This window comes from Haliotis cracherodii, unplaced genomic scaffold (assembly GCF_022045235.1).
Source record: "Haliotis cracherodii isolate W230 unplaced genomic scaffold, xgHalCrac1.p SCAF_22, whole genome shotgun sequence".
NCBI lineage: Eukaryota > Metazoa > Mollusca > Gastropoda > Lepetellida > Haliotidae > Haliotis > Haliotis cracherodii.
Window position 1 is genome coordinate 12,588,211 of NW_027266278.1, and position 12,138 is coordinate 12,600,348.

The following is a 12,138-nucleotide window of genomic DNA, read 5'->3' on the forward strand; positions in this document are numbered from 1 at the left end:
AGACAAATTCTAACCCGGAATCTTCACGGAACTGTTCTCTCGTAGCAGTACTGTGGGAAAAAACTCAAATTAAGACAGCTTTGAATACAAAGTTCTGTCTGAACGAACAGACAGCATTACATTCGCTTTGATCTCAGTAGTGGCGTCAATATACCATGAATACGAAATGTCCTAGGATTAGTTGGAAACGAAGATGAAGGCTGTTCAGAAGAAACAAACTTCACATTTCCGAGAACATCAAAATGTTATATTACTTTCAATGATTTATGAATATAATATTATTGTAAATGCTTAAAAAAACATATAACTCCACTCTGAACCCTTTTAGAATCAGCACAGTATAAAACATTCAAAACGCCATGACGACGACTATAGGCCGAGACGACATTTTCAAAACACAGAGCAGGTGAATTTAAGCCGTATTCCATTACGCTAGAAGAAAATCACATTCAAATAGTATGAAGTACACTACCGGGCAAAAGAAAGTATACCTCACTTTTGATAGTGGATAAAAGTGAAACAAACAAGAAATAGGTTGTTCGACGGATGGTGATGTATTTGATGTTTGTTGTTTGTTTGTTGTCGCCGACCTCAACAATATTTCAACAATATTTCAGCTATATGAGACACGTGAAGATCCGGGGTAGAATAGATCTTCAGCAGCCCATGTTTGCCGTAAAAAGCGACTATGCGCCTAACGGGATCGGGTGGTCAGGCTCGCTGACTTGGTTGATGCATGTCATCGATCCCTTTTGCTTGAATCGATGCTCATGATATTAATCACTGGATTGTCTGGTCCAGACTCGATTATTTACAGACCGCCGTCATATAGCTGGAATATTGCTGAGTGCGGCGTTAAACAACAAACCAACCAACCAACAAACCGGGGTAGAATAGGTCTTCAGCAACCCATGTTTGCCGTAAAAGGCGACTATGCTTGTCGTAAAAGGCGACTAACGGGATCGGGTGGTCAGGCTCGCTGACTTGGTTGATACATGTCATCGATCCCAAATGCGTGGATCGATGCTCATGGTGCCAATTACTGGATTGTCTGGTCCAGACTCGATTATTTACAGACCGCCATCATATAGCTGGAATATGGCTGAGTGCGGCGTTAAACAACAAACCAACCAACGCATTTATCGAAGGCTCAGACCCCATAGAATTCGTTTGTTTCTTGTATAGTCCAAATTATTCAGCCGTATAACGGTGGCCTGTAAATAATCGAGGCTGGGCCAGACAAACCAGTGATTCGGGGATTATGAGCAACGCCTCGCTGCGTCAGAGTACGATAACACACTGTCAACCAATTCACTAAACCTGACAGCCCTATCCAATTATAGGTTTTTAAGGACATATTCCATCCCATAGTGACGGAAACTTGGCAGGACCCGTGAAGAGCCGGGGTAAAATGGGTCTTCAGCAACCGATGTTTGCCGTAAAAGGCGACTATGCTTGTGTAAGAGGCGACTAACGGGATCGGGTGGTCAGGCTCGCTGACTTGGTTGATTCATGTCATCGATCCCAATTGCGTGGATCGATGCTCATGAAGTCAATCACTGGATTGTCTGGTCCAGTCGATTATTTACAGAGCGCCGTCATGTAGGTAGAATATTGGTGAATGCGGCGTTAAACAACAAACAAACAAACAAGAGAAAACAGTTTTTACAACGGCACAATCGTTTACTTTTTGTGTAAGTATACAGTTTATATAATTATTTTGACTTTTACATGTCGTAGTACATCACTTCATGCTCTTGAGGTGTTTAATTCAGCTTTATTGTTATAAATATTGTTTATTGTTCCATAAAGTTCGATCGCAGGTAGAGAAAATTAATTGTTCTCACAGTTACTGAAGATGAAAGCAACTTTCACCGATCACGATACCTTCGTTGCTAAGCGATGCTAAACTGTTAGGTGCTGTTTTAACATACGTTGACTTATGAATTTCGACTATGAACTAACAATTTCATTATGTTTACGAGCGGCTCGCGCCTTCTCTATTTGACGCGGAAACTAGGGTAAGTGTGTGGCTTACTGCACGAGATACGTTGAACGCTCGTGGGGTTTCATGCGTGAAGCGAAATACGGCATATCACGTGATACCAGTCGCTCGACCAGGGCAAAAATTCCCTGCTAGCGATAGAATGCTTTAGCGGTCTGTCAGGGCGATTCGCAGTTCACAGCGGACACGTGAATGTTGCTATCAAGCCTAGGTTTCTATACCAATGTGTGGTGGATAGCAGTTCGACGCTGGATATGAAAAGAAGGATATACGTCTAAATTATGTCGGTATACTAGCACAAAGGAGATTGACAGAACACGGAAATCTAGTCCAGCATACACCATGTGCTAGCGATCGGCAGTGGTCTTGTGTCATGTGGGTAACAACATAGACCGATAAGAGGATTCTGGCTAAAGTATGACGACCAAAATTGTTTATTTTGTGGTTGACGGACGAAATGAACAAACAGAATTCCGCGGGAACGATGACACCGAAGATATGCGAGGTAAGTTGCTGCTGACCACGAAGCTCTCTAACAGTTCCGTCGTTCTCAACCGGCCTGTGAGCGTTGTATGTAACCCACTTATAGACGATGTACACGGCCTGCGTTGCGCTCTCGGTGCTAAAGAAATTTGGCATCCTCTCTTTATGACGAACCTTATAGAAATATAACCTGTCAAAATGTCATGTAGCTCTAAAAAGATACACTTGAGAACATGTTTTAACCGAGCAATAGAATGGACCGGTAAAATCCCTATTCGCTTTAAGAAAAGACATTTAAAAAGTTTACTTACTTGTTGTGAGGGGTTAAATAATTGACAGTAGGTAAGTCCCTTTCATTTAGAGCTATGTCACTGCTTATATGGCAGCGTGAATATGAAATAGATGTTATTTATACCGACAATGCATTTTATTTATTAAACCACGCATATGTTATATTCGATCGGTAAACATTGCCAGGTGTTGGCGTTATCAAATTGCAAATATAGCTGGTATTATTTTCCATGTATTAACGTCCCTTGAACAGAACTCGGAACTTCATTCCACATGAATACTTCAAAGGGTTATTTTGATGGAATGGTGAGAAATATACGCCCATTTTCGACGCCCTAAACTTGACAGGTCGGTTTCAATGTCGGCATCCCTCTGTCGGTAGAGTTGTCAGTTTCACTTGAATGACATGTTATGTAACCAGTTGTCGATTGCATTTGTGAGCCACATTAGTATTATTGGCTTGGAATGAATGACAGTCGAGTTGCATACACTGTTGTTTGTTGTTTGCGTCAAGGTAGAATCTAAGCCAGCTTGAATTGACTGCAGCATTTGTTATTGACACAAAAATGCATAGCGTTGCTCAGAACTTTTTAGGTGCTTCGAAGTTTGAAGCTTTCATGATCAATGTAAAGGATGTGCTGTCCATCTTCTTGTGATTTTTGGCTTTGCTGGAATATATACCATTGATAGGGGGGTGGGGTGGGGGGTGGGGGGTTCCTAACATGGAAAAACAATGCTAATCTCAAACAAAAATCCTCACTCAGGCATACACACCAATAAACAATATACAATATAAATAATTTGAGGGAGTGAATTCTTAAGAAATCTTTAATAAATTATCTAGAAGATTTGTCATTTGACTGACGTAATTTCAAATCAAAATTGTTTTCTGGGTGGAGTTTTTAATATATTAGAGATGACAGAATATGTCTCCTGGTATAATCTTTTCTACCATTAGATCTAATTTTGTGTTTTTCCTTGCTTTGACTTGTCCAGCCTCGATTATTTTTTTATTATAAATTATTAAACTATCAAAGTGATTATTTATTTGGGTTATGCATCTTACATTAAACAATTGTTATTATTATTATTATTATTATTATTATTATTATTATTATTATTATTATTGTGTTCTGTCATTATTATTATTATTATTATTATTATTATTATGTGTTCTGTCAGATATGTCATTACTGTGGCATTAATACCATATATATTATCCCGAACTAAGACAAATGAGTATGGTATTAGTGACATGAGACGTCGACTTAATACTTGTAAGGAATTTGAGTGGGTTTGTGATTGATCAAAATGTACTAGACCAGTCCTCTATTTAAGTTTTTCTTGATAATCTGACAAGAATTTTCATAAATGATGACATAAAAAAACAGAGACAAGACTTTTATTGAAGTACATTACCTGTAGCTTATATCAAGTCATAACACAGTCAGGGCATCGGAGAGGATCTATCATCACCAGATGAGGGAGTCTGACATCGATTGGCTGTCATGACTCACAGAGACAAAGTCTACACTACACACCTTTGTAATGTCACACACTTTGTCTACTTGATCAAGAAAATACACAATACCTTATGAAAAAAATTTTTTTTTAGCTCGACCCCAACAAAATGGAAATCTTTAAAAAAGAGAAATTCTTTAATAACCTTTTTTAAACTCGGCAAAAAAAATTATTTATAGCTCGACCCTAACAAAATGGTAATGGGTAAAAAAGAGAAAATCTTAAGTAACCTTTTTTTAACTCGGCCAAAAGCAAACTCATGTGTGTGTGTTCCCCTTAAACAAATCGTACATACATGTACAGTGCTTTATACTGCCAGACAAACTTGACAGGCTTAACCAACATATTACTCATGGCTAAATATTTTTTTTGATGATGAAGGAAAAAATGTGATGTGGCTTTTTTCTTCTTTCTTTCCAACCAGGACTTTTCTGATAATAAAGCTGTAAATAAAACTCAGGCATATACCCTTATAAAGTACTGACTTTTTTACGAAATGTCTTTATGCCTGTGCTTGTCATTGTGGGTTTAATGGAAATTGGATGGACAAAATGGCTGATGTGGGTGGACAGAGTTTAAAGCAGGGACGAATGAATTCTCAGCTGTTAACTGTCAGATCTTGTGCTCTATCATAGTTTAGTGGTGATTTTATTGGGACAAGTTTGCCATTTTCTTGCTTGTATTTTACAGGCAGATATGGTGTCAGTATGGTAATGCTTACATAAAGGCGGTCGGGTAGCCTAGTGGTTAAAGCGTTCGCATGTCACGCCGAAGACCCGGGTTGGATTCCCGACATGGGTACAATGTGTGAAGCCCATTTCTGGTGTCCCCCGCCGTGATATTGCTGGAATATTGCTAAAAGCGGCATAAAACCATACTCACTCACTCACTAAAGGATTAAGTATTTAATACTGTTGTGTCGTGGTTCATTTTGTGCTTTCTTCAATACACAGTGGCCTTAAGCACTATGATACTCAGTGTCAACAGAGCAGGCCGGGACTGGGTTGGCGTATTGCCACATAAATCGTATTGCAGTATAGCACAATACTGAGAGCTGTAATTCGATACATATTGCAATACTTATTTGGGCCCAAATTATATATATTTGTACTTTCAAATGGTACTTCTTCATTCAATAATGCAGACTTCTGATTGCGTGATGGGTAGTATGAAAAAACAAGACTTCCTATTATGTCTTCAATATGGAATGGTAATGTAAACAGTCTGAAGCGTGTGCTGTTTACATGGTATCGATAGAAACCCAGTCAATCCAGATGCCTTAAGATAGTAGAGAAAATTTATATAATTATATATTAATTCTTTTGTGACTGTATCGGAAAATATCAGTACACAAGGGTTGTATTGCGATTACGATTCCAGTTATATTGCACACACTGAACAGAGCGTTCTCCCTTGGCCCTACCAGGATGCACAAATACAAAGATGTTCAAATACAAAGTCTCAGATATGACATACACAATACATTGCTCACTTGTGTCGTGGTAAATGTCTGCAACCCATGCAGAGTTGTGTCCCTTAGGCATGTCAGAATCCTATGATCATGGGTTCGAATCCTAGATCGGCCAAGATGGTTTGTTAGGACTCTGTGCTTGTGGGTTTCATGAATATGTATCACTTCCAGCTTTCCTCCAAACATTTGACTTGTGGGTTTTTTGCTGGTACATTTTCTCATGGGTTCATAAGGGGCGATCCAGGTAGCCTAGTGGTTAAAGCTTTCGCTTGTCACGCCAAAGACCTGGGTTTGATTCTCGACATGGGTACAATGTGTCAAAAGATAACAAACATTAAATTTGTGCCTGTGTTGCTTTTTCATCACAAGTCATGAAGAAAGTATGCTTTTTTTTCTTGCCTTTTTTTGTTGAACCCCGCACTCAGCAATATTCCAGCTATATGACGTCGATCTGTAAATAATCAAGTCTGGACCAAACAAGCCAAGGATCGATTGACATCATGAGCATCGATCCACGCAATTGGGATCGATGACATGTGTCAACCAAGTCAGCGAGCCTGACCACCTGATCCCATTAGTCGCCTTTTACGACAAGCAAAGTCGCCTTTTATGGCAAGTATGGGTTGCTGAAGACCTAGTCCTGAAAATTGATTTTGACCAAGACCTTCCAAACATTATCAATACGTTAGTAGGCTGAAAAGAGTCGCTGAAACACTCCATACTTTAGGTTCGGTTTGTTTGTTGTTTAACGTCGCACTCAGCAATATTCCAGCTATATGACGGCGGTCTGTAAATAATCGAGTCTGGACCAGACAATTCAGTGATTAATATCATGAGCATCGATCCACGCAATTGAGATCAATGACGTGCATCAACCAAGTCAGTGAGCCTTCATACTTAATGTTAAAAACACAGCTATGATACCCTTATCAAACACATCACCATCAAAGAACAATTTCTTGTTTGTTTCACTTTAAACCACCATCAAACAGGGGTGTGTAAATTATCTAATGTAATCATACATGTATCAAAAAATATTTATGCTGGTCCTAGGGATAAGCAGTGTTTGAAATTAAAGGTCCATGTTGCATATTATTGGTAAAAAACTGGTCATTACAGGTAAACACAAACACGCAATATGGATTTATTGGAGGAAATATGGTATGAACACTTACAGATTTGGAGTGGTGAGCACTGGATATTAATTGTTACTTCAAGCCATGTCAATGTCCACCACAAGTTCTCGCCTCCAGCTGGGGAGATGTTATCCAGTTGTGACACTGCTGTGGTCATTATAATGGCCATTAGCTGACCATTAACTGACCACTAGCTGTCCTGGCTGGGCTTGATGGCTTGCAGGTTAGAGGAAAGTTGTGGACAGGTGAAGTAACATCTTTTTTGTTTAATCAACAGATAATGTTTATGGTTTAAATACATTTTTTGCCTATTAGCTTGGGTAGATTAAAATGAAAATTTGTGTAGCTCCAAATGTTGGGTTTTTTCAATTAACTTTTATGGGTTGATTGATTTTAATCTATATTCTTTTCTAGTTTGGTTCATTTGTTGTTTAAGGCCACACTCAGCAATATTCCAGCTATATGACGCTGGTCTGCAACCAGACAATCCAGTAATTGACATCATGAGCATCGATCAACGCAATTGAGATACAATGCCTGACCACCCGATCCCGTTAGTCGCCTCTTACCATAAACAAAGTCGCCTTTTATGAAAAGCATGGGTTGGTGAAGACCTATTCTACCCCTGATCTTCACGGGTCTATTCTTTTCTAAATGCAGGAAGTTGTAGTTTTGTATTTAATTTTTATCATTCATCTAAACATACAAGAAAATGGTTCCAAGAGGAAAATTTCGAATTGAATAATTATGTTTTAATGTTTTACACAAATTGTCAATCTAAAAGCCCTTACGTCTCTTTCTTTGTAGTGTCATTTTTTAGGAAGAAATCTGTTTGTCTCCATTCCCTTGTGATGTATACCATTCTCTGAAGTAAAGAAAGGACATGACTTAGTTGGTGAACTCTAATGTCATGTAAGAAGGAACTTGAACTGTCTGTAGAGTTGCCTCCCTTAGCAAATGCCAGGCTGTGCTTGCAGTGGGTTGAATCCCAGAGTGGCCATGATTGGGACCCTTGATATGTCAGCATTATTGTATATTAAATTGTCCACCTGGTGGATCTGTACAGATTTTGTCACTTCATTGCCGCTAGGGATTCCAGGTGAGAGTTAGTGAGGCCCCCAGCAGCCTATTCTAGTCGTAGGAGGCAACCAAGTGGATCGGGTGGTCGGGGTTAGTGACTTGGTAGATTGCGTGCCGTTGTACCCGACGGAGTGGATTGTTGAACACTATATCAATCACTGGATTGTCTAGTCTGTAATTATTTACAGGATCCCATCATATAGCTGGAATATTGCCGAAAGAGGCGTTAAACAACGTACAAACAGTCAACACTCCTGGCTTAGCTTCCGTGAAAACCTGATGCATAATATTACTAAAAATAGATTTTTTTCAAAATTTTCAAGGTTTTTCAACAAAAAATATTTTGTTACTATTAATAATAATCTTTCCCAAATTTGACCCCCTTCCACTGCCCACCTCCCTTCCAAGTAGTTTCTTTTAATTATAAAAATAAACTGTCTAAAATGAAACATGATGGCTTACATTGTATTTCTTAACTGACTCAAAAGTCGTATAATAATTGACAGCTCACCTCAGTAGGTGTGACTAACATGTACGAGTCTCTGACGTTTTTTTGTCATCACCAGGGTATTCAATGGTGCCAGACTTGAAATGTGTTTAATCTGCTACAAACTGAAGAAGCGTCACCTTGTATAATTGATCCTTGACGTCACGTTGCCATGCCAAATGGTATATAAGAATGAATAATTGACTGACAGTTTGTTCACCAGTTGAAATCTTTCATTGACTGGGTAATTGCTTCAGGAACTGTATCAAACTCTTGAAGCCAAGGAAGCTATAGAAAAATCCAGGATTTTAGGTAAAAACATATTTAGTCTTGTTTAATAGTGAATTCATCAAACATTTATTTGGCTGTTGCCTGGGCCTAATATCAAAGGGATCTGAACTTTGACTGTTGTATTTCCTGTGCTGTTGTACAAAGCGATCTGAATGCTTTGACGTCATATTTCCTGGGTGTTGTAAAAAGTGATCTCAACACGTTGACTGTACTTTTTCCTGGGTATCGTTGTACAAGGTGATCTGAACACTGTGAGTCTGACTCGTATTTCCTGGGTGCCGTTGTACAAGGCGGTCTTAAAGCTTTGACCGTTATTTTTGTGCTCAAACATTGCCGGTAGTCTCAGCAATAAGATCAAGTTGTGGAAGGAGGTCTAGATGTGTAGGTTTTTTATTGTTTAGTTCTTATCGTTTGCTTCTCTCAAGAGGATGAGTTTTTTGTTTGTGATAAAACAGTTGTTTCATTTCTTCCATACCTTCATCTTCATCAATATGATACAGACAACTATATCTCCAATATTGGGGATTAATCAAGCTGTGAATCAGATGGAAAGTTTACAAGATTTGACCTTCACATTTGTGGCCTTGAATGCAGACTTCTCTTGAGTTTAATTAAATTTTTATATTCTACATTTCAAAATTTTAATTTAAACAATATTAAGAATATTCCCTAGGTTTATCAAGGTTTCCTTCACAGCCATCTGGGAAAAACTATATTTTATTCAAAATTTGGATTATGGATTAAATTTGGAGTATAAGACCACTATGGAGGAGGAGACTTTTAACATCAGTTTATTCAATACAATGTCAAAATACCTTGGAATTTAAGAAAATACAAATTGTTCATATTTTCTTAATTTCCAAGGTATTTTGACATTGTTTTGAATTAATAATGTAAAACTGATGCTAAACGTCTCCTCCTCTACAGTGGTCTTATCAGTGGAATACAACTCACCTCTACAGGGCCATAACAGTAGTAATATCTCGGATCATATGAATTGGATTTTTGGTTTTTTTTCAATTTGAGGCATTTTCTGACATTCCTGACATTCCATGGGATTGAAAATTGGCCTCAGAGAAGATCTAGATGCACCACTGAATGTAAGATCATCGCCAATACTTCATACACCATACACTATACTTTTTGTATACACTTTTTGCTCCATCATGAGGGCGGTCAGGTAGCCTAGTGGTTAAAGCGTTCGCTTGTCAAGCCGAAGACCTGGGTTTGATTCCTGACATGGGTACAATCTGTGAAGCCAATTTCTGGTGTCCCCCGCCGGGAAATTGCTGGAATATTGCTAAAAGCGGCGTAAAACCATACTCACTCACTCACTCCTGCATCATGTCGATGATATTAGATGCCTGATGAGTCAAACTTTGAAGTCATTTCAGACAAAGATCTTATGTTTAGCCTGTTTATAGGGCTGGCATTAAGTGCTTTAAGTTAAACTCTTTTTAATGTTTATGAGGCTAATAAAATCTGATTTGTATGGCTTAGAATCACAATGACTTAATGTGTAATGGGATTATGTGTGCACCAGTTAGCAGACTGAAGTCTATTTAAAACTTTGAAATCTCCATTGTTGTATGAGGTCACATGGTCAGTGGAGAGTTTTGATGTGTGCGATTCATTGGGTGTGTTATTCAATCTAGGAGATCCGTTGAGCAACAGCCCAAAGAATGTAGGAAGTAGTGTGGATCTCGGCTACAGTTGTGGCCCAGTTAGTCACCAAGTGCGTTAAGTATCGTACAATGGAAATAGTTACTTCTACTGCGTCTCGGTCATTTTTGTGAGGGGCGGTCGGGTAGCCTAGTGGTTAAAGCGTTTGCTCGTCACGCCGAAGACCCGGGTTCGATTCCCGACATGGGTACAATGTGTGAAGCCCATTTCTGGTGTCCCCCGCCGTGATATTGCTGAAATATTGCTAAAAGCGGCGTAAAACCATACTCACTCACTCACTCATTTTTGTGAACATGTGAAGTGTAGTCATTCATCTCTAAATACCTATCTATTTTGCATAGCGTACGTCTTAGAATGCAAATTGACAATGGTGGCTTTTGTATATTTTGTAAGCAAGACATGAACACCTTTTTGAATTTATTTTTCATGTATATAAGTTTTGTTTTATCATTGTCGTTGTGTCTGAACCTCAAGTACACAATGACCTGTGAAGATCAGGGGTAGAATAATTCTTCAGCAACCCATGCTTGCCGCAAAGGGTGACTATGCTTGTGGTAAGAGGCGACAGATGGGATCGGGTGGTCAGGCTTCTAACTTGGTTGATGATGTCATCGTATCCCAATTGCATGGATCGATGCTCATGATGTCAATCACTGGATTGTCTGGTCCAGACCCGATTATTTACATACCGCCGTCATATAGCTGGAATATTTCTGAGTGCGGCGTTAAACAACAAACAAACAAACACAAGTACATGATGTACAAACACGAGACTTGTCTGTCATTCAGACCCTGAAACAAATATATCTAATATAGCCCAGGCAAGTCTATAATAGTGGGCAAATCGAGATTACTGTGGTTTCTATAAGTGAAGAGTCTCTGGGCTCCTTCTTATTATATTTCATTAAGATAATTTTACAAGTTTCATTTATCTATGGTTTAGATTTCTTCAAGAATTGTAGTACATATTTTCAGATCAGTAAGATTTAAGAGCATTAAACATTTCTTCTGAAGCTGTGCTGTGGTTAAGATGAATACGGTAGGTGTCTGTCTTGTACAAAACCAACACCACTGTTATATAAGTCTATAAGCTGCATATTTGTTGAAGTACTTTGAACACTGAACACGTCTAAAAACGGTGGTTATTAGAATGAATACGGTTGGTGTCTGTCTTGTAAAAAACCAATACCACTGTTATACAAGCCTATAAGCTGCATATTTGTTGAAGTACTTTGAACACTGAACACATGCTTAATAACGTTTTTTATGAGAATGAATACGGTAGGTGTCTGTGTCTACAATACCAACTCCACTGTTATACAATGCTCCTACCAAGTGGGGAAATACTTGAGGCTTCTCCCAAGGCACATGGGCCGTTACTGAGAGCACCCAGCAGGACATATAGGTTGTATGGAGGCTAGCCACTCAGCTGTGAAGGTTCCCCTGTCATTCATTCATGTTACATTTCAGGGGTTTTATTCTGTATCAATAGGTCATAAAATACGGGATTACGGCCTTAGCAATATTTACACAGCACATGACCAGTGTCATTGAGTTTGTTGAAATAATCTGTCCACATTTGATAAACATCGCACAAGTATGAATAGGCTTATATGTTGCTGTCTAGCCATGTAAGGCCTACAATCTGTTTAGATGCCCATGAAACGCCATCAATTTGGTTACCATGGTT

General features: G+C 38.8%; 1 protein-coding gene across 4 annotated transcripts in view; it reads left to right on the forward strand.

Moving 5' to 3' along the window:
* The first annotated feature begins 2,110 nt into the window (after nucleotides 1-2,110).
* LOC139471492 (high affinity cGMP-specific 3',5'-cyclic phosphodiesterase 9A-like) overlaps nucleotides 2,111-12,138 on the forward strand; it is a 90,355-nt gene continuing 80,327 nt past the window's right edge. For all 4 annotated transcript variants that reach the window (XM_071253846.1, XM_071253848.1, XM_071253847.1 and 1 more), the window contains exon 1: nucleotides 2,111-2,510. In XM_071253846.1, the coding sequence (XP_071109947.1) occupies nucleotides 2,423-2,510 (88 nt within the window). In that variant the 5' untranslated portion in view covers nucleotides 2,111-2,422. The remainder of the gene's footprint in view (nucleotides 2,511-12,138) is intronic.